The sequence below is a fragment of the Poeciliopsis prolifica genome, unplaced genomic scaffold (assembly GCF_027474105.1).
Source record: "Poeciliopsis prolifica strain line A6 unplaced genomic scaffold, Auburn_PproV2 SCAFFOLD007, whole genome shotgun sequence".
Classification (NCBI taxonomy): domain Eukaryota; kingdom Metazoa; phylum Chordata; class Actinopteri; order Cyprinodontiformes; family Poeciliidae; genus Poeciliopsis; species Poeciliopsis prolifica.
The window spans coordinates 11,083,696-11,103,276 of record NW_026562382.1 but is presented as its reverse complement, the minus strand read 5'-3'; the positions used below and the strand labels follow the sequence as shown (position 1 = coordinate 11,103,276).

Sequence of the window (19,581 nt, the reverse complement as noted above, 5' to 3'; positions counted from 1 at the left end):
GATGTTGTCACATTTGGTTTTAGATCATGCAAAAAATTAACATTGAATATACATAACCTTACTAAATACAAAAAGCTTTCTTTAGAAGAGATAGGTTTTATTGATTTTTTTTCTTCTTCTTTTGATTGTCTTTTTTTTACTCAGAATGGACGAGACGATTCGCTCCTTTCGAATGCCTTGATGACACCTCCTAGGTCCAGCACATTTCTGGACACCAGCTTGCACAAAGATGTTTTTGGAGCAATCTCGGGCACAAGTAAGTTAAGAAAACAAAGAACACAAAAAGAAACATTATTTAATTGAATCAGGTTTCCTACCCAGTTTAAGTGTCTAAAATTTACTTTTATTGTTTCCAGGTTTTGAATTGCTGTAAAAAAAAAAAAAAAAAAATGACAATTTTTTTCTCTTTAATGTTCAGAAATGTCTTGTAGCAGTAATTTTTTTTCTGTTTTATTCAAATGATATTCTTTCTCTGTTGTTACCACATTATATAAGGACTTAATATTGTTCATAGTATTAATGAAAGAAGTGTCATTTAAAAAGGAAAAAGGAACTATTTTACTCCCTTTTTTAGACTGATAAAAGAGCCATCATCTCAAACTAAACTTAAAGCAATTTTAAATTCATATTAAATTAAGGTTCAATTGAAATATAGGAACAAATGTTTACAAACTTTCCTTTATAGAATCTGTTCACAAAATGTTAGTCCTTACTCCAAGTACTACTGACATTTTAAACCACAAGCCAAGAAAAACTGTTCCATATCAAATTCAGGATCTCGTTTCAGCCTTAAGATTTCTCTAGGTTTTTTGGATTTAAACTTAATGAGAAGAAATTGCTACTAAACATCTGGGGAAAGTTGGATTATTGAGTTGATGTAGAATAATGTACAGGAACTTTAAATGGCTCCTAATAACAGTAAACTCTTGTTTGGGATTTTTTTTTCCCCCTTCAGCTTCCCCTCATGCAGTTTCCACCCCTAACGTGAACTCTATGCGCCACACCGACTCTCGTGGCTCCCTCATCAGCACAGAATCAGTCAACAGCCTCCATGAGAGGAACCATGACAAAACCAATTCTCTTGACAAGGTATTCTACTTAATTCAATCTTTTTAAGGCTACCAGCATTTATTGCATTGCACTTTGCTGAAGTGTCACATACTTCCCAAGTTTAGAAAAAAAAGACCTGACAGAGAAAGTGTTTAACTCTACCCTCAACATTCTGCCTTCGCTGTTCGATCCACCACAGCAAATGGAGAAGTTTGTATGGAGACATTCTGTCTGCCTGCTTCCCATTGTGGCAACTGAGGACATAGTTTGTTCTGTTCTCACCAAGCAAGCCACCATACACCTCGCCCAGCTCACCATCCCCTGCATCCCAGAAGTCCATCTGCAGTCAATCAGATCTCTTCAAGTATAATTCTTCTTCACACCTCCAAGGAGTGTCCCATCTGGGAATTTAAGTGTGTTTCTCGAATGTCCTACTTCCCTTGAGCTGTAGCTGTTTCTTTACCAGAGGATTTTCTGACTTTTGTGTTTGTTCTTGTGGTGTAAAGTAGATCTGTTGCATCACAAAATTTGTATTATTGCTCTTTTTCCTTTTCCCATATTTCCCAGACAGCTTTAAAGCCTGAAATTTAAATATTCCAGATCTGTAAACGTGTTAGGAGAAAAACTGGGCATGTAGTTTTCAGATTTCATTCATTCCTCAAATTTCTAAAAACAAATATGCAGTGATGATTTTATTGTAATTAATTATTATTTAGATGCACCCTTTTACCCTTAATTTGTGATATATTTGCAGAGTGGAATAATATAAGCATTTTGAAGTGTCCTAGAAAATGACCCTGGTTTTTTTTTCTGTTTTTTTTTTTGTTGTTGTTGTTCCCCCCATCCCCCCATTTATGGTTTCGGGAACTGACTCACTGATTTGACACCCCCATTGCTTTTCCTTCGTCTGACTAACATTGACTTAGCTGCTCCAGTTGCATCATGCTGTTCATGAAGACACCCAACCTCCTGTTTTAGTCTAGACTGAATGCTGGCAAAGGGGCATGTGTGGCATTATTTCCCAACCATGTCTGTGGTACAGCTGTTTTTAACCACTATGGTTCAGTTTGCTGTCTGCTCTCTACCTCGTCTGGGAAAATGGTGTTTGCTTAAAGCCACAATTCCCAGTAAAATCATGAATCATCTTTGCAAATGACAGTGTTTCTGCAATTTAATGGCTTTCCCCCTGCCAGTGAGAGCATATACCCTAATAATACCATAACCATTTAGTACAAGAGATAAATATTTATTTTTTATGTCTAATACAACGTGGTGGCATCGAATACTGGGACTGACTTTATGAGTGCAAAAATGGTTGCGGTGAGACAAAAGTTTACATGGAAACTGAATTAGTCTGCAAGACGCAGAGGCTGAAATTGAGCGCCATTTAAGTGGTAATGTGTTGATGACCTAAAACTGCCCCAGCCTCACTCTCCCAACCTAGTTTACTGTCTGAACTTCATCTTTATCAGATTCAGACCACAACAAATAGACTATGGTGTGTCTTGCTAAATTTGCCAAGCATGAGGCCTGCTTTGTACGCCAAAAGCCATAAATATTAGGCCAAGAAATCTGTTATCCATTACGGAGCCAGAAATTTCTCCAAATGTTATGTTATATTGATACAAAAAAAAAGAAAATGCATTTTCATGTTCTTTTCTAACAAATGAAAAATTCCTGCATCTCATTCTGGATTAAAGAAAAAAGTATCCATTTAAATTTTGATCAGTGAAGATGTATTATTTTGATCTAGAGATGATTACATTCAATCTAGATCAAATATAACACTGAGTAGAACATATATATAAGATACCAGCTTAGCCAGCTTCTATGGACAGTTATATTTGCTCTATACCATACAGGGGCTGGGCACATTGTTTTACTTGACATGATCGAAGAGCAATATCGGCAATATAGGCCATATTTGTGACACAAATGGCAGATGTACTTTTTTTTAGGTTTGCACCACCCAGGGCAAAGAGCAATTCCTCTCGTGTGAAAAGCCATTACTGCATAATTGTCTGGTTTGGCTTGTCTTGATATGTTTAAAAAGAGAAATTAGCACGTCCGGGAAAGAGAATATTTATTTTTTGTCTGTCACCACTTAAACCTTGTTTTCTTGTCTCAGAACCAACCTGCCTCGACCCTGGGAAGCACCTTGATGCGATGTGATAAATTGGACCAGGCAGAGATCAAAAGCCTCCTCATGTGTTTCTTACATGTGCTTAAAAGCATGTCTGAAGGTAAAATGAGAAGCCTTACCCTGTGTTTTCAATACATGAACAAACAAGCTGTCTCCGCGGTTTCAGTTTTCTTTTTTTTTCCCCCTCCAGATGCTCTGTTCACGTACTGGAACAAGGCTTCATCTGCAGAACTGATGGACTTCTTTATCTTAATTGAGTGAGAGACTTGTCTTCACTGTTAAAATACATTGGAGTTATAAGTGCTTATCAAAGTGTGATGGTTGAGTTTTCTCTTCCTTTTTTCAGAGTGTGCCTCCATCAGTTCAGATACATGGGGAAAAGATACATTGCAAGGTAATGTTGCAAAGTGTTCTTGCTTTTTGATACCTCATTATTATGAAAGAGAAACATGTTTTATTTGTTTCTGCCATCTTTACAAATAATAATGTGGAGGAGCAGACACTCATCACTGGCATACATTTTTAAATAATTTGGAGCTTGTGCTCAAAATAACTTCACTGATACTGAAAGTTGAGAACTAGACATCGAAGTTTAAATCAATTTTGAATTCTGTGCTCACACAAAGTTTGCAACATTATCCATGCAGTCCTGGCATAATTCTGGTTGGATATTTGATCACTCTTCTTATAGAAAACGGTGAAATACATTGATAGTTCAGAAACAGGGCTGTGATTTTATGTTTCTGCTGTCAACACCTTACAAAAAATACTGTTCTATAAAATGTAAAATACAAAAAAAATACCAGTTATAATATTAATAAACTAGTTGATTGACTTTACCTTATTGTTGGACAAGATTTCTTTCGACTGATCTTCTCATGAAAACAAATATAAGAAAAAATGGTCAAAATACCAATCATAACGGTGCAATTATTTTTGGTTCTTTGTAAGTATCAATTAGATTTTATCTTACTACAGTAAAATTAAGATCCTCACCATGATGTAACATGTTCATGCTAAGTAGAAACTAAATAGAAGCAATTCCAGCCTGGAAAAAACATCTCAAACAAATCACAGAACATTCCAAATTAACACAAGAATTATGCCTATGATGAGTGGATGCACACTTCTGTATCACCAATTATCCAGGTTCAAGTTTGAAGTAAAATATTATGTCTATAAAGTATAAGTACTTGCAGGATTCAGATATATCTGAACACCCATTCATTCTCTTCTCGTCATATTTGGGTGTTTTGGCCTCCATTCTAAGAGGCCTTTACTCTCTCTAACCTGCCATCACTGTTTCTATCTCTATTCACTCAAACGCTGACAAGTTTAACATTCTGATATAAAAGCTGGCTCCTGCCCTCTCCTGCTTGGGTAAGCTAAACGGGGAAACAATTTCCCCAGACTGACTGCATGGTATTTTTCATTGCAGTGCTGTGACAGTTTTGGTTTTCCACCTTCACCGCCTCTCGTTCTTTCATGCATGGCTTAAGCTTTAGCTTGCTGTGTTTTAATGCTGTAATATGTTTCACCCTAGGCTGCATGTTAAACATGCACTCATGGTCACAATTTTGACTTCCTGGCACCTTTGAGTGCTGCTTACACCTCTTGGGTGTGTAAAAATGACAAATATTCATCTTGACTTGCTACACAAACTCTGGCCCCGCTGGTTTTTCCAGCTCTTCGTCTAATTTATCCTGTTTCCTCATCAGGAACCAGGAAGGGGCAGGACCCGTAGCACATGAGCGGAAGTCTCAGACTCTGCCTGTGTCCCGTAACAGGGCGGGAATGATGCATGCCCGCTTACAGCAGCTCAGCAGCCTGGATAACTCATACACTTTTAACTACAGTAAGTGCCATCCACCATGCTCTACCAAAAGGCCCTCCTCTTACTCGTCATTTCATGTAGTCTGACCCCCCTCATGCTTCTCATTATCTTCCTCATCATCCTCTGTCAAACTCGATCAGATTTGTAGCAGAAAAATGTTTCAGGAAAATATCTCTAAACTCTTTTAGAGCTGGGTAAAGGCTGCTTTATGATAATCAAAGGAGAGTAAGGTGGGTATTTTTTATGATAAGGCATAATTTAATACAGTTTCTTTGTGTTTTCAGTGTAAGAAAGATTTCAAGTATTCTTGGAATATCTGTAGAACATGGTAAGAATGTGACAGGTTGCCAGGATATTTGTTGCCTACTTTATTTCTCAAAAAATAAAATAAAGCATGCCTATTTTAACTTCAAGTTTAGCTCTCTAAATCTTCTCATCCTCTGCACAGCTCATCTGCTTTTGACTCATTCCCATTTTAGAAAAGAAATCCATTAAAAAATGTGAAGAGTTTCATTCCAAACTGGATGCTGTTTGAAGAAACTGTTCAGTTTTCCAAAAAAAAAAAAGAAAACATAAATAATTGTGGACCCTTTTTGTTCCATTTCCCTCTCAAGTACTTCCACATCGGACTTCTAAGTAATCCATTTTGCAGCAATGTTGCTCCATAAATGAGACCCGTTTCTGGTAGATATAATGTATTGATAGCTGTTTGAACACCAAAAAAATAACTTCAAATTGTTTGTTATGAAAGCATTAAAACATCCTGTGGCAGATGATATGTTGCACATAGAAGAGTTGAGTAGAAAATTGCAAAATGGCAAGCAGCTGGTCTGACTGAGAGTAAAATCCACTATGACAGTTTGTAAGCATAAACATGGATAATTTTTTTTTTCACAGACAATGCTGGGAGAATGTTCTCTTATCTTTCTAAATGTGTAGGCCTGTAATCATTCTTTCAAATCTAACATTTTCCTGCAGACTCAGCATTTTGTGGAGTCAGGACTCTATTTAAGGGCTAACCGGCCCTTGTTTAACCAGAGCAAGTGGTTTGTTTGCATTTTTGGCACAAAGTGGAGCTTGTTCTGAGGGCCAGGGCTTCCCCTTGTCCCTCAAACGTGCTGGTCTGTGCAGAAATAACAAATCATAGTTTATAAGGGGTAAGACCACATGTATGTTGTCTTGCAGCATTTTTTTCTGTCTTCTAGTAAACCTCACAGCTTTTGGCCTTTGGGCTTGCAGATATTTCAATTGATTTGTTTTTATATCAGTTATTCCACCACTAGTCAACAAAACATCCCCACAGATGTCGATGCCCCTTCACCAAATTGTTACTAATGTTCTGATAAAACAAAGCCATATGTTGAAATTGAAATACTTTATTGTTCCAGAGGGGCAATTAATTTCCAGCACTCTATAAAATTCACACATAAAGGGCAAAAACATTTTTTTACAAAATTATATCAGGACTCCAAATAACACAATTTGTCTAGATTAATTAAATGACTCAGCAATAAAAGTCCTCAAGTTGTGGTTTGATCTTGCCTTTTGGGCACAAGTAAACATCCTTCCTGATGGTAGAGTCCTGAACTCGATGTACAGAGGATACCAAGATCCTTCAGGTATCGATATTTCCCTGCTAGTGACTCTTAAGAGACCTGATTAAGGTCTCTTAAAATACCACCAACAAGCTTTGTAAAGACCTTAGCCATTCTCATTGACCTCTCTTTATTAACCCATTCCTGCTAAGGTTGCCAATCTAGTTTACCATTCCAAAAGTTAAAATGGATTCCTTTAAAGGAAAACTAAAGTACTCCCAAAAGAGATGGATCAGCATTAAAACCATTTTATTTACCAAAAATAGAAAACAGCCTCTGGATGGCCTTCTAAGAAATGGAATCATTGTTAACCTCAAAAGTTATCTTATTGCCCAGAATGCTGGCCAAAGACTTATACTGTCTACCATTATAACATGTTGATACAATCTATCACCATCTTTTTTGTTTTCAAAAGGATGAGTTGTTGCACCATGAATTGGACTACTCTTCACAATCACCTTCCTTGTCCTTCAAGAGTTTAATGATTACAGTCATCTGCAAATTTAATGATGAACTTTCACTTGTTTTCGCTCTGACACACATGAGCATAAACACACTTCTCTCAGGTGAACCCATTGAGAATTTTTTTTCAAAGTGTGGTAACAGCACAAAGTTTCTTTGTGAACCAATAAAAACACAGACCATGTGTTTTCCTTGCCTGATGAGCAATTTTGTGCTGCAAAGAATAAGAATTTTTGGCTTTCGCTTGGAATGAAACTTTTATTGTTAAACATTATTAAAGAAAACTTTAATCGTTGTAGCATCAGCTTTGCCTTATATGATAACCTTTGACGTAAATATCATTTCTTGACAGAGTTCAATGGAGAACATAAAAGCGCTACAGCATTTGTGTTTCTTTTCAGCTTACAGTCACTCCGATGCGGATGTGCTGAACCAGTCACTCCTGGAGGCCAACATCGCCACTGAAGTGTGTCTAACAGTCCTAGACACTCTCAGCATCTTCATCATGGGCTTTAAGGTATCAGACCAAACACCTGTCGGGTGCCATGGCCTGAATTATCTGCATTATCTGAATTTACAGGTTGTTCCTTGTTCCATACAGACACAGCTCTGCTCTGACCACGGCCACAGCCCACTGATGAAGAAGGTGTTTGAAGTTCATCTCTGCTTCCTGCGCATCAATCAGTCTGAAACAGCCCTGAAACAGGTCTTCACATCACTGCGCACTTTTATCTACAAGGTCTGAGGATCGTTTGATGCCCTATGGAGTGATGGTTTGTTTGTTTTGACCAAATATTCATGGCAGAGGGTAAACTGGTTTTCCCTTCTTTCTGCAGTTCCCGTGCACCTTTTTCGAAGGCCGTGCAGATATGTGCGCAGCCTTCTGCTACGAGATTCTGAAATGCTGCAACTCCAAGCTGAGTTCCATTCGTAGTGATGCGGCCCACCTGCTGTATTTTCTCATGAAGAGCAACTTTGACTACACAGGTCGCAAGTCCTTTGTCAGAACACACCTGCAGGTGAGACGGCTTTTCTGTCAACCTGAATTATCTCAACATTAAACCTTTTTGTCTTGATTTCGATCTATCTATTTGCACGTATGTTTTGTATATTTCTTGCTGCAACAAAACTGTAATTTGATGTCCCTATACACTGGTTTAATTAAAGATGCTTATCACAGCTGACTTTCGTGATTGTGTGTGATGTTTTTACATAACTCTATGTTTTGAAAAAGTTCAATAGTTGCTCTGTTCTTATAATTATGTGTTTCTGCTTCAGGTGGTGATTGCTGTCAGTCAGTTGATTGCTGATGTGATCGGTATTGGAAGCACCCGCTTCCAGCATTCTCTGTCAATAATCAACAATTGTGCCAACCATGACAGAACTGTCAAGGTGAGGAGTTTCACAGCAAAAAGAATACAATTAAGCCTTACAGTACCTGAAAAAGTGTTCATGCCCCTCCAACTTTTACACCACAAACTTCAGTGTGTTTTAATGGCATTTTATGAAAAATAACAAACAGAGGACTGTGCAAATAATAATAATACATCAAATGTATGTAGCGCTTTTCAGGACATGCAAGGACTCTTAGAGCGGAAATGGAAATTATGTATATATCAAGACTTCACAAAAAATAATCTTAAAAATGCTGTGTGTATTTATACTCATCATTCCTACACCTTGATCTGTTGTCATAAAATAGACTAGAAAAATCTGTTTATTGTCCCAAAGTGGGGAAATGTAGGTGTTCTAGAAGCACGTTAAAGTGAAAATTATATTCACGAGGATTTGTCTGAACTCTGTCTCACTCAACAGCACACAGCTTTCCCATCAGATGTGAAGGACTTGACAAAACGCATCAGGACCGTTTTGATGGCCACAGCTCAAATGAAGGAGCATGAGAGAGATCCAGAAATGCTCGTGGACCTCCAGTACAGCCTTGCCAAGTCGTACGCCAGCACCCCCGAGCTGCGAAAGACCTGGCTGGATAGCATGGCCCGAATCCATGTGAAGAATGGAGACCTGTCAGAGGTCTGTGATAACACGCCTGTCTGTTTGTGTGATTCTTTGGGCTGGATTGTGCTATTACATTGGATAATTTAGCATTCAACAGACTTGCATTAAAGTGGGTGTTTTATGTAGTTCAACTGCTTTATACTGATTCCTTCGATATACGGTTATATGTGGTGAAAAGTCATCGGTATCCCCTTTGTGATTTTGATTGTCATTTTTAATGTTTTGGTTCCCAGGCGGCCATGTGTTACGTTCATGTTGCAGCCCTCGTGGCAGAATACCTCCGGAGAAAAGGTGCTTCATTTGTTTCTCATGAAAATACTTTTGATCCAGTTTTTTAATTTGTCATTAGAAAGTTTCTTCTATTAGTAGCATCTCTCCTCCTGTTTTATGTAGGAATGTTCAAGCAGGGCTGTTCAGCTTTCCGAGTTGTGACCCCTAACATTGATGAAGAAGCAGCAATGATGGAGGATGTTGGGATGCAGGATGTGCATTTTAATGAAGTAAATCTATTTTCTTCATACTGTATGTATTTTGTGTCTGTTGTTATCTAATGAATATTATTGAGTTGAGAGAAAATCTGAAATATATCCAAGTTATCTAAAAAAGGTGAACTAAATTTGGTTTACACCTCATCACATATGCTGATTAAATTAATTAATTTGCAATTTAGCAAGAATGAACACGGATGTAAAATGAAGATTGCTGCATATTTGTGCCATTTGAATCCAAGTGAGCTGATCCACCGGACATAAAAAAATAGCACAAATTGCCAGGAGGCCAGTTTAGTTTGATGTCCAAGACCATGAGTCTGCAAACTGGGGAATGGAGCCACATGTAGTTTCACTATGGCTGTTAATAACTTTGGCCAAAATTGCTAAAAAAAAACCAAAAAAAACAACCAAAAAACAAATTGAATTTTTTTTTCAATTTTTTTTTATTTCACCTTTATTTATACAGTTTAATGATAGTGAGACACAAGGTCTTATTTTCAAGAGTGGTCATAATAACAGTAAAGAAACAATAATGCAGTTGTTTTCTGTTCTGTGTTATTTAATTATTCATACTTTGAGACTTAGGGCTACAACAAACAGTGATAAGATGGGACGTTAACTGAATGGACCATCAATAATTTGTCACATAATTGATCCTATTTAAGAAATAGTGATGCCACTTTCGTGAAGTCTCTAAAATGTTCAGGACAGTCAGTAAAATATCATGTTTCAATTACTTTTAGTTTAATGTCTTATGTTGCCAATAAGATAATTATTTGGTAAAAAATAATATCTTTGTGGACTTCAAAGTTTGAAGTATTTATTTTTTGACATTGTAATGTCTAATGTCACAATGTTGAGATATGAAGAATAAGTAGAAAAGTTTTGGCATCTGCAGTACAAATAAAATGTTGACCTTAAAGACTTTTCATCTTTTGGGATGAACTCCACAGCTTGGGCTTCATCTACGTGGTTCAAAAGCACTCTGTTCCTTTTCAGGTCCTTATGATCAGCCTGTACTTGTGTCTCCTCCTCCTTTAACTAAGCTCTCTGTGCATTGTTTTTTCCATTTGTTGTTCACTCAGGATGTTTTAATGGAGCTTTTGGAGGAGTGTGCAGACGGCCTGTGGAAAGCAGAGCGCTATGAGCTCATCTCAGACATCTATAAACTCATAATCCCAATTTATGAGAAGCGCAGGGACTTTGAGGTACACTGTCTCTTTTGTTACGGGTATAATCTCCTAACCAGATTAAATTAGTCTTCATTTTACTTGGCTTCCAGCATATTCTACAACTCTGCTGTCTCCCTTTATACAGAAACTGGCCCACCTCTATGACACACTGCATCGTGCATACAGCAAAGTGACGGAGGTGATGCATACAGGCAAGAGGCTGCTGGGAACGTACTTCAGAGTGGCTTTCTTTGGGCAGGTATGTTTAGCCTTCAGACTGCAGTAACAGTTTGACAATCTGCCCAGCATGGTTTAAGGTTTGGTGTTCTTTTCCAAACAAACACATTGCTTGTGTGACGGAAACTTATTAAAACTTGACTGAAGAGCACAAGTTTCAAGCTGCTGAATATATTTTAAGAGCACGGCTGCATGCAGCAACATTTTATGACCCAACTTCTCTGCTTTTTTTTTTCCTCTTTGAAGGCAGCGGTAAGTCACACAGGAGACCTTTCTGATTTTGTCAGTCGTAGTCTGTGATGTTTGTGCTGCTTTAATTCATTTGCACTTGTCAAACACTGCTTGCTGCTTCAAATTACCCAATGTGCTTTTCTGTGTCACCTCATATTATTGTGGGATTTTTTTTTCTCACATCAGCTGAGAGTTTGCTCATAGGTTTAGTTCTTGTTGAAAGGTTCATCTATGATAGGTAAAAATCCAAGCAACCTTTTAAAAAAATATTTGGTAATTTTAGAGGTGACTCAAAACAGCTCAGCTTTAATATAGCATCTCTTCTTTAGTTGACATGCATTTCAGTATTTTCTGCTTTTTGATGCATGGACTTAAGCAAATATCTAAGATAAACGCACAAAACATTTTTATTATTTTCAAGCGTCCATGGCACAAATTACTTATCCACTTCTCCATTTAACTCTTTAAAAGAAACAAAAGTGAAGTCAGCTAATCTAAGCTGATTAATTGATTAATTAATTTTCACCATGTGGATGATGGGCAGCGCTGCGTTACTCCATGCACTATATGGTTAAAGAAAGCTATGGTACTCCGGCATTAAAAGCATGATGTGACAGAAAATTGAAGTTGTTTTGAAACTGTAATTGTTTAAAGTCTTATTATGCCCAGAAGCTGATAACGTATTTCTTTTCTTTCAAAACTTCAGAACAGATAGAAATGAATGTTGGTGTATTTCTCTGCAGTGTAACCCTCATGTGAAGGTTTCTTCCTGTTGCATCATCTTAATAACATGGAGTAGCTACTTGTGTTGCACACTTTGCACAAAAAGCAAGTTAGGTTTGACTGTTCACTCTCTTTTTCTGGTACGCTGTCAACACTCTATATTTGTTTAGCATTGCAACCACTTATATCCAAATCAGATGTGGGCCTCGAGGACAGTGAGAAACAATCCAACCAGCTAAATGTGTGACTGGTGAACATTTCACTAAAATGGAGCACTCCTTTGCAAAAATGCAGAACATTTCCAGACAAGTATTGGAGTAACAACACAGATTTAACTGTATTGTACAGTCTTACAAAACGATTACGTATCATAATAATGTGATGATGAAACGCTTGAGGAGAATTTCTTTTCACCAGAAAAAAGCAATCGAAATAAGATGGTTGGGTTGGCACAGAATGACTAACAACCAGCACTGCTAAGCTCTGTTTAAAGGACATGTTGCATGGCACTCTTTCACTTCTGCACTCATTTCAGCATTTCTGTGTGTATTGCAATTGCAAATTTAGTTTGTGAGGTTTCAGTTCTGACCATATTTGTTAACTTTAGTGTGTTTACCTCAGCTGTGTTCTTTGATAAATAACAAGAATAGTTGTCTTTTCCAGTTAATGTGCTCATGGTTGTTATAGTTTTTGAATAACAATGATTTTATTCTTTTGTGTTGTCCACACTCCTGTAGCAGTACCAGTTTACTGATTCAGAGGCTGAGGTAAATTAATCTGACAGCTGCAGTGTGTATTAGGCTGCTTCAGTGTTGTGCTCCTTCACTAATGCAGTCTGCAGTGCGGTTTCATGTGCAGTGCTGACGTGTAAGCCCCTTAACTCCCCCTGTGCGCCACAATCAGTTTTGTAGCAATCAGAGTAGGAAACCCCTTTACAAAACTAATCACAAAGTTTAGATCCCACTGTATAAATGCATGGCTTCACTCTTCATTTCACAGGACTTTTAACTTGTAGTGCGCTCTTATGCCATCCATATCTTCTTTAGACATAAAACTAATAAACTAACACAAGTGTTTTTCTCTAGTTGCTATTCTTGGAGCTTAGATAGTATGTTATGTTTGTAGGACTGCTCAGATCAGAGCTGAGTCTTTTAATCAGTGTCAGAATGCCTCCCACTCATTATTTATACTTGGTTTGATGTGCTTCCCCTGTTAGTAGATTAATCCAGCGTTTGTGCTTATTTAAGCTGACTTTTCAGAGTGTTTAATCTTTTTTTAGGGTTTCTTTGAGGACGAAGATGGTAAGGAGTACATCTACAAAGAGCCCAAGTTCACACCCCTGTCTGAGATCTCCCAGAGGCTCCTGAAGCTTTACTCTGACAAGTTTGGACAGGAGAACGTGAAGATGATTCAGGATTCTGGACGGGTGAGATCTTCTGCATTTATCTTTTGAAAAAAACACGTTATTAGGGATCCACTACTCTGAATGAAACAGAATGAAAAAGTGTTATTTTTTTTTTCATTTTGTTTATGAACAGAAACAACAACAGCATTTGACCTGGAGATCGTTGATTAATTTAAGTTGTTGGTAGTTTGATTGATGCTGCATTGTGGCAGGAGTTCATGAGGTGATGTGCTTCCTCTATAGATTAATCCCAAAGATCTGGACTCCAAGTACGCGTATATCCAAGTGACCCACGTGACTCCATACCTGGATGAGAAAGAGCTGGCTGACAGAAAGACAGAGTTTGAAAGGAGCCACAACATCCGGCGATTTGTATTCGAAATGCCTTTCACAATATCTGGCAAAAAGCAAGGTGGAGTGGAGGAGCAGTGCAAACGCAGGACGATACTCACTAGTAAGCTGCAGTTTTTTAGTATTAGTGGTAATTCAGTTAAACAACTGTGTTGGTTTGTTTCTTTAAAAAATCTATTTCTCAAGCAATACCTTCTGAGAGCACTAGGTCTTATAAACTTTATTAGAGAATCTATTTTAATGGGATTTTATGTGATAGACCAAAACAAAATAACACGTAATTGTCATGTGTAAATTGATCTGTGGAGGAAAAATCTGAAACTGTGGCACACATTGTTTTTATTTTCTTTTGCGCTCAAACCCCTACAACTGGTTTTATCCAGTTGGTTTCAGAAGTGCAGTAATCAGTCAACAGAGACCATCTGTAAGTGAGTTAATCTCGGCATTAATTCAGCTGTTCTGTGAAGGCCTCAGAAGTTTGTTAGGTAGCAAACAACATCATGAAGACAGAGGAACATAGCAAACGGGTCAGAGAGACAGCTGTGTTTTGCTTTGAACAGCTCAGGGATGTAAGATTTATCGTCTGAAAATACATTTGAAAAGCCACTGTGTCACATTCCTGCTCACAAATGTGCTCAGTGTTTATTAACACCGAACACATTTCTCATTAGTCAATCACTGATTGCATCCATCAGCAGAATGTTCCTGTTTATGAATAGAAGATCTTGATTAGCTTTTGAACATGTCAGCTGTTTTACATGTACATTTCCTAATCCCTATTTCAACTGTATTGTTTTATGGTGCAAGAGATACAAAAGTTCAGCCATATCATCTTATCTGCAAATATGTGTGAACTTTTATTTGATGAACAGTCTCCACTTAGATGGACACTCGGCTGTAAAACTGTGAAACCTTATCATTTAGTTTATTTCCACCTTTTCGCCTCTTTGTGTGCTTCCTGCAGCAACACACTGTTTTCCCTATGTGAAGAAGCGCATCGCAGTGATGTACCAACACCACACCGACCTGAGCCCCATCGAGGTGGCCATCGATGAAATGAGCAAAAAAGTGGCCGAGATCAACCAGCTGTGCTCCTCCAGCGACGTGGACATGATCCGTCTGCAGCTCAAACTGCAAGGCAGCATCAGTGTCCAGGTACCCACCTTTGAGTCCTGTCAAAGCACAAACACACACCTGTAAAATTGAGAGTATAATATCATGAGAATATTTACACTCTCTATGGCAGGTAAATGCAGGACCACTTGCATACGCCAGAGCTTTTCTGGATGACTCGAGTGCCAAAAAGTATCCAGATAACAAGGTCAAGCAGCTCAAAGAGGTCTTCAGGTGAGGTGTCAGAGTCTTACAGTTACCTTGAGGTAATCTCTCTTGAACACATGCTTACGGTGTGTTTCTAAGCAGGCATTTTGTGGAGGCCTGTGGCCACGGCTTGGGCATTAACGAGCGACTGATCAAAGAGGACCAGCAAGAGTACCACGATGAGATGAAAGCAAACTACAGAGACTTGACCAGAGAGTTGTCCATCATCATGCATGAGCAGGTAAGGCATGGCGATGCTGCCGCTCCTACTGCTGCTGTTTTTTTATTTATTTATTTATTTTACTGGATCTAACATAATAATATGACACCTTTAATCTGCCTCTGAAACTGTCTGTGGAAAGCACAGTAATCAGAGGGCTTTATATTGTTTTACTGAGCGATAAAGCACTCCCTGATAACAACATTCTCTTGTTTTTTTTCTTCGTGCTGACATGAGCAGATTTGATGGTAATGCAAGAAACATCAGAATGCAAAATATTGAGTTAATTGTTGGTCTTGCTAGACAAACACCGTTTGGATTTAACGTGTTAACTTAGTGAAAGTCCTGCCTTTAAAGTAATTAAAAAAGCCAGGTCCAACACTTGATCCCGAGGCTCAGAGCTGTCAGATCATAAACCGCTTTATCTTTAAACACCTGCAGGAAACAGGAAATCAACTTCACATAAATTATGTTAGGTTGATTGAAGCAAACACATGAAGCAAATTTCTGCTGTGCAACATAATTGCACAATTTGAGCTGTCAGAGCAATTGTTTTCACTATAAATTGATGGATTTATGAACAATAATGTTTGTCCTATAAAAGGGAGAAAATAACCAAGAAATTTCACCTGTGGATGAACATCCATCAGTATATTAATCAGTTTTTGTCCAATCCCCCCACTGCTCAAGGTGCTAGCTAGACCAACAGTCACTATTTGGCTTTTGTTATTTTTGGCTTGCTGACGTACTTTCTGGCATGTGTGTGCAGAATGTTTGGACGCATGTACAGTATGTGTTGTTGTGTAAATATGCATCTAAATCTATGTTCCTGAAAATGCTTTGTTTTTTTTTTCATTAGAGATGCATGAAACAAGTATGGTTTATTTCTAATATCTGTAATAATTTTAGCTGATATGTTTCTTTTTTTAAATCTCATATAGAAAATCTAATGTATAAAGATTATTCCAACTTTTCTTTCTATCTTTCACATTTTGAGTGGCCATTAGTTGCTTCTGCTCTGAGCATAGGTCAAGTCATCCTGTGTGAGTGAGAAGTTCAATAAGCAGTTTTGAAAAGCAGTGAATACATCAGTTAATTAATAACAAAACTTTAGATTAAAAGCTTTATATTTTGAACAGCAGGTGCCCCAATCAAAACCGAGTTCAGTCCGTTAAGAATAACCTGAGGTGCCTGATCAATCAACCAAACAATGTTTTGATGCCCAAAAATCAGATCGCTCCCTGCATCTTGATAAATCTCTGTTAATTCTCATTTTCCTTTTTTATTAGTATCCAAAAAAATGCTTGATAGAAGTAATTGCCAGATTTTAGTCCCACATTTCTTAATCTCTGGGATTTGAAATAAGACATTTATATTTGACAAGCATTCATATTAATTGCGCATATAAGAAAAAAATGCTGAAAAACTTGTTCTCTTCCTAAATAAACAATGTGAACAAACATGACGCAAAGACACAAAAAGGTGCTGCATCCAATACAGTCTCCTTTTTTTTTTACTATTAGCCTCATTGTAAAGGATGGAAAAGATTCAAAACAAGCAGACCTCAAGTTTTGAATCTGTTGGCTTTTATTATGAGCTTTCCATTTTGATTTAGTTGTCGCTTTTCCTACCAGATCATTCCCGTGGAGGACGGCATGAAGAGTGTGCTCCCTGACTCGCTTCACATCTTCAACGCCATCAGTGGCACGCCGACCTCTGTCACCATCCAGGGCATCCCGCACTCGGCCTCGGTGATATAACCCAGTTCTGGATGTGGGCATTGTATGCTCACCATTGAGGCCATCTTGGATCTGTCAGCTTATCGCTTGGAAGATGCTGGGACCGTAGATGACGCTCATTCTCTGTGTCACACTCCGGTCCACTCAGAAAACCACGATTTGTGACTCTCTGCTCAGGGCGGGCGTGTGAGAGGCTCGGCCCAAGAAAAGTAACGCTGCAGCAGAGACTTTCGTCTGGCAAAAAAAAAAAAAACACACTTTCTGTTGAAATGTATGTTTCACCTGTTTCTACCTAAAGACTGAACACTGTTTCTATGGAGACATTCCTGTTAGGATTTTTAAAATATGCATGTCACTACATCACCCCACCCTGACAGCTCCTAGTTGTTGTATTTTTCTCTTTTTTTTTTAATCATGTTTAGTGTTTTTATGTGCAGTATTTCACTTTTATAAGCCACTGTATTGATGTCTCGATAAATATATGCTGCAAACATCGACACTTCTCTGTCTGGACATAAAGTTACATTTTCAGAAAAGGCTTTTTTTTTTTTTTTCCAAAACTCCTCTGATTAGATTAGATTAAATCTGTTTTTATTACGAGGTTTTTGGGGTTTTTTTTTTTTTTAGTTTTTTTATGTATTTAAAGCCATTGCAAACAAAAAGTATATTCCAAGTTGTTTATTGATGTACATACAAAGGATTGTGTGCAATATTTGCAAAGCATCTTGCTGGGTGGAGATCAAACACTGTAATGATTATGTTCACCTTTTTGCCAAAGCAATGAGGTGTGGGGGAAAGACACTATGCCTACTGCGGAAGAAATATGAAACTTATACTATTTTATGTTTTTCTTTTTTATCGTTTTAAAAAATGTCTTATATTTGAGCAGCATTTTTTAATATTTAACACAAGTCACTGTTCTGCTGTAAACAGAGATATTCCCTAATGCTTATCTTTTAAATAAAAGCACTCATTTCTTTGCACGTCTTTATTTATTGACTTTTTTTTTTTTACAATATTGTTATTCAACTCCTGCTACAGAACCAATGCTTTTTATGACAATAACAATCTTTCAAAGGCCTTTTGAAGAGCAACAGACCCCACAACATCACAAATCTGTCACCATACTTAACATTGGTCTTGAAATACTTTTTCACATTTTTTCTGTTTCACACTAAAAACGCTGAGGTTTTTTTTTCTGCTCATTCTTCTTTTGAAGATCAAAGTTAGTCTCAACTAACTAAAGCAACTTGTTAATAATAAAACTCCAGTATGATTTAGTGGATACCACACCCTTACATTGTGGTTGCTGCACAAAAATGGTGTTTTCCTGGCATTCCTTCCAGACAATTCAGGCATGCAGAAAAGTTTTGACCTTGAAAACTCTGGATGTCGATAGGCAACTTTCTCTAAAGCTATTACAGTCACTTCAAATGCATCCTGAACACCTGTTGTTTATTCACCAACTTTAGGTGAAATGTTCTTGTTTTTGATAAGGCAGTTTTTTTCCCTCTCACTTTTCAATAACAGTTTTAATAGTGACTTTTCACCTTTCACTTTCTGACTACACTAAAATGTCAAGAATGTCTGGATGTCTTGATACCTTTTCCATGTTGTAAATGAGATTTCTTTTCCATGTTGATGTCAGATATCTTTTTTTTATGTTTTATATGTAGGGACTTTTAAACTTCCACATTTTTAGTATATTTACAAATTATGGGTCATCTCTATACTGATATATTTTGTTTTATTGATTAAAAAAAATAATTTAACAGTTTTATTTCAATTAAAAATGCCATGAATAATTTATAGTTCAATAATGAATGAAAAAATATTTATCGGCATTACAGCAAATCAAACTTTTCTTATAGTGCAGTAGTGCAGAACAGTTTAGGGCTTCATCAGATTCAAATAGGGACCCTCAGTGGTCCACTCCAAAATGTTCAACAGTGGTTAGAAGAACTCATTAAAAGTAAAAGATCAAGTTGAATCTGCCAGATGTCTGAATTATTTCTAAAACATTTTATGGAGACTTAGAGATCCCAAGATTCCACTATAGACCTTTTTCACGCTTCCGGGTTTGAAAGCGGATGTGAGTTTTTTTTTATTTTTTTTTTTATTATGCGAACAGTATACAAAGACTCGTTGAGGTACAAAGAACATTACAACATAGATAAATAAGAAATAAAGAAACAAGGGGCTGAAAATACAGACAGAAAAAAACAAACAAACAGTAAGGCAAATGACTAAAAAACCAAGCAAGATTCAAAACAAAAGAAAAGTAGAGATACTGTCAGAGATACTTTCGCATACCTAGTTTTCAAAAGTTTCAGGGAAGCATAAAACAGCTTAAACTGATTAATAAAAAAATCAAAACAAGGAGTAGAACCTCTCCATTTACAGCAATGTATATAATATTTAACAAGTAAGAAAACAATATTTACCATATCAGATATTTCATCATCAAGGTCATCAACATAATACAACATGTGGGTGATATTTATCTCAGGGATGTCTTCAAGTTTGAGACATAACCAGTTTTTAACATCTTTCCAAAGTTTAAAAGAAAAAGGACAGAAAAAAAAAGAGATG

General features: G+C 37.2%; 1 protein-coding gene across 6 annotated transcripts in view; it reads left to right on the top strand.

Annotated features, from left to right (window-relative positions):
* LOC129360846 (dedicator of cytokinesis protein 9-like) overlaps window positions 1–17,972 on the top strand; it is a 74,177-nt gene extending 56,205 nt beyond the window's left edge. For 3 of the 6 annotated variants that reach the window (XM_055031290.1, XM_055031291.1, XM_055031292.1), the window contains 22 exons: window positions 145–256; window positions 956–1,089; window positions 3,179–3,293; window positions 3,384–3,450; window positions 3,540–3,587; window positions 4,912–5,048; window positions 7,486–7,601; window positions 7,686–7,823; window positions 7,921–8,103; window positions 8,363–8,476; window positions 8,900–9,115; window positions 9,334–9,391; window positions 9,494–9,600; window positions 10,677–10,799; window positions 10,909–11,022; window positions 12,692–12,721; window positions 13,234–13,380; window positions 13,603–13,813; window positions 14,675–14,865; window positions 14,957–15,057; window positions 15,133–15,271; window positions 16,885–17,972. In XM_055031290.1, coding sequence (XP_054887265.1) covers window positions 145–256; window positions 956–1,089; window positions 3,179–3,293; window positions 3,384–3,450; window positions 3,540–3,587; window positions 4,912–5,048; window positions 7,486–7,601; window positions 7,686–7,823; window positions 7,921–8,103; window positions 8,363–8,476; window positions 8,900–9,115; window positions 9,334–9,391; window positions 9,494–9,600; window positions 10,677–10,799; window positions 10,909–11,022; window positions 12,692–12,721; window positions 13,234–13,380; window positions 13,603–13,813; window positions 14,675–14,865; window positions 14,957–15,057; window positions 15,133–15,271; window positions 16,885–17,010 — 2,727 coding nt within the window. In that variant the 3' untranslated portion in view covers window positions 17,011–17,972. The remainder of the gene's footprint in view (window positions 1–144; window positions 257–955; window positions 1,090–3,178; window positions 3,294–3,383; window positions 3,451–3,539; window positions 3,588–4,911; window positions 5,049–7,485; window positions 7,602–7,685; window positions 7,824–7,920; window positions 8,104–8,362; window positions 8,477–8,899; window positions 9,116–9,333; window positions 9,392–9,493; window positions 9,601–10,676; window positions 10,800–10,908; window positions 11,023–12,691; window positions 12,722–13,233; window positions 13,381–13,602; window positions 13,814–14,674; window positions 14,866–14,956; window positions 15,058–15,132; window positions 15,272–16,884) is intronic. The other 3 variants (XM_055031293.1, XM_055031294.1, XM_055031295.1) reach the window with 2 other exon arrangements.
* The last annotated feature ends 1,609 nt before the right edge of the window (window positions 17,973–19,581 follow it).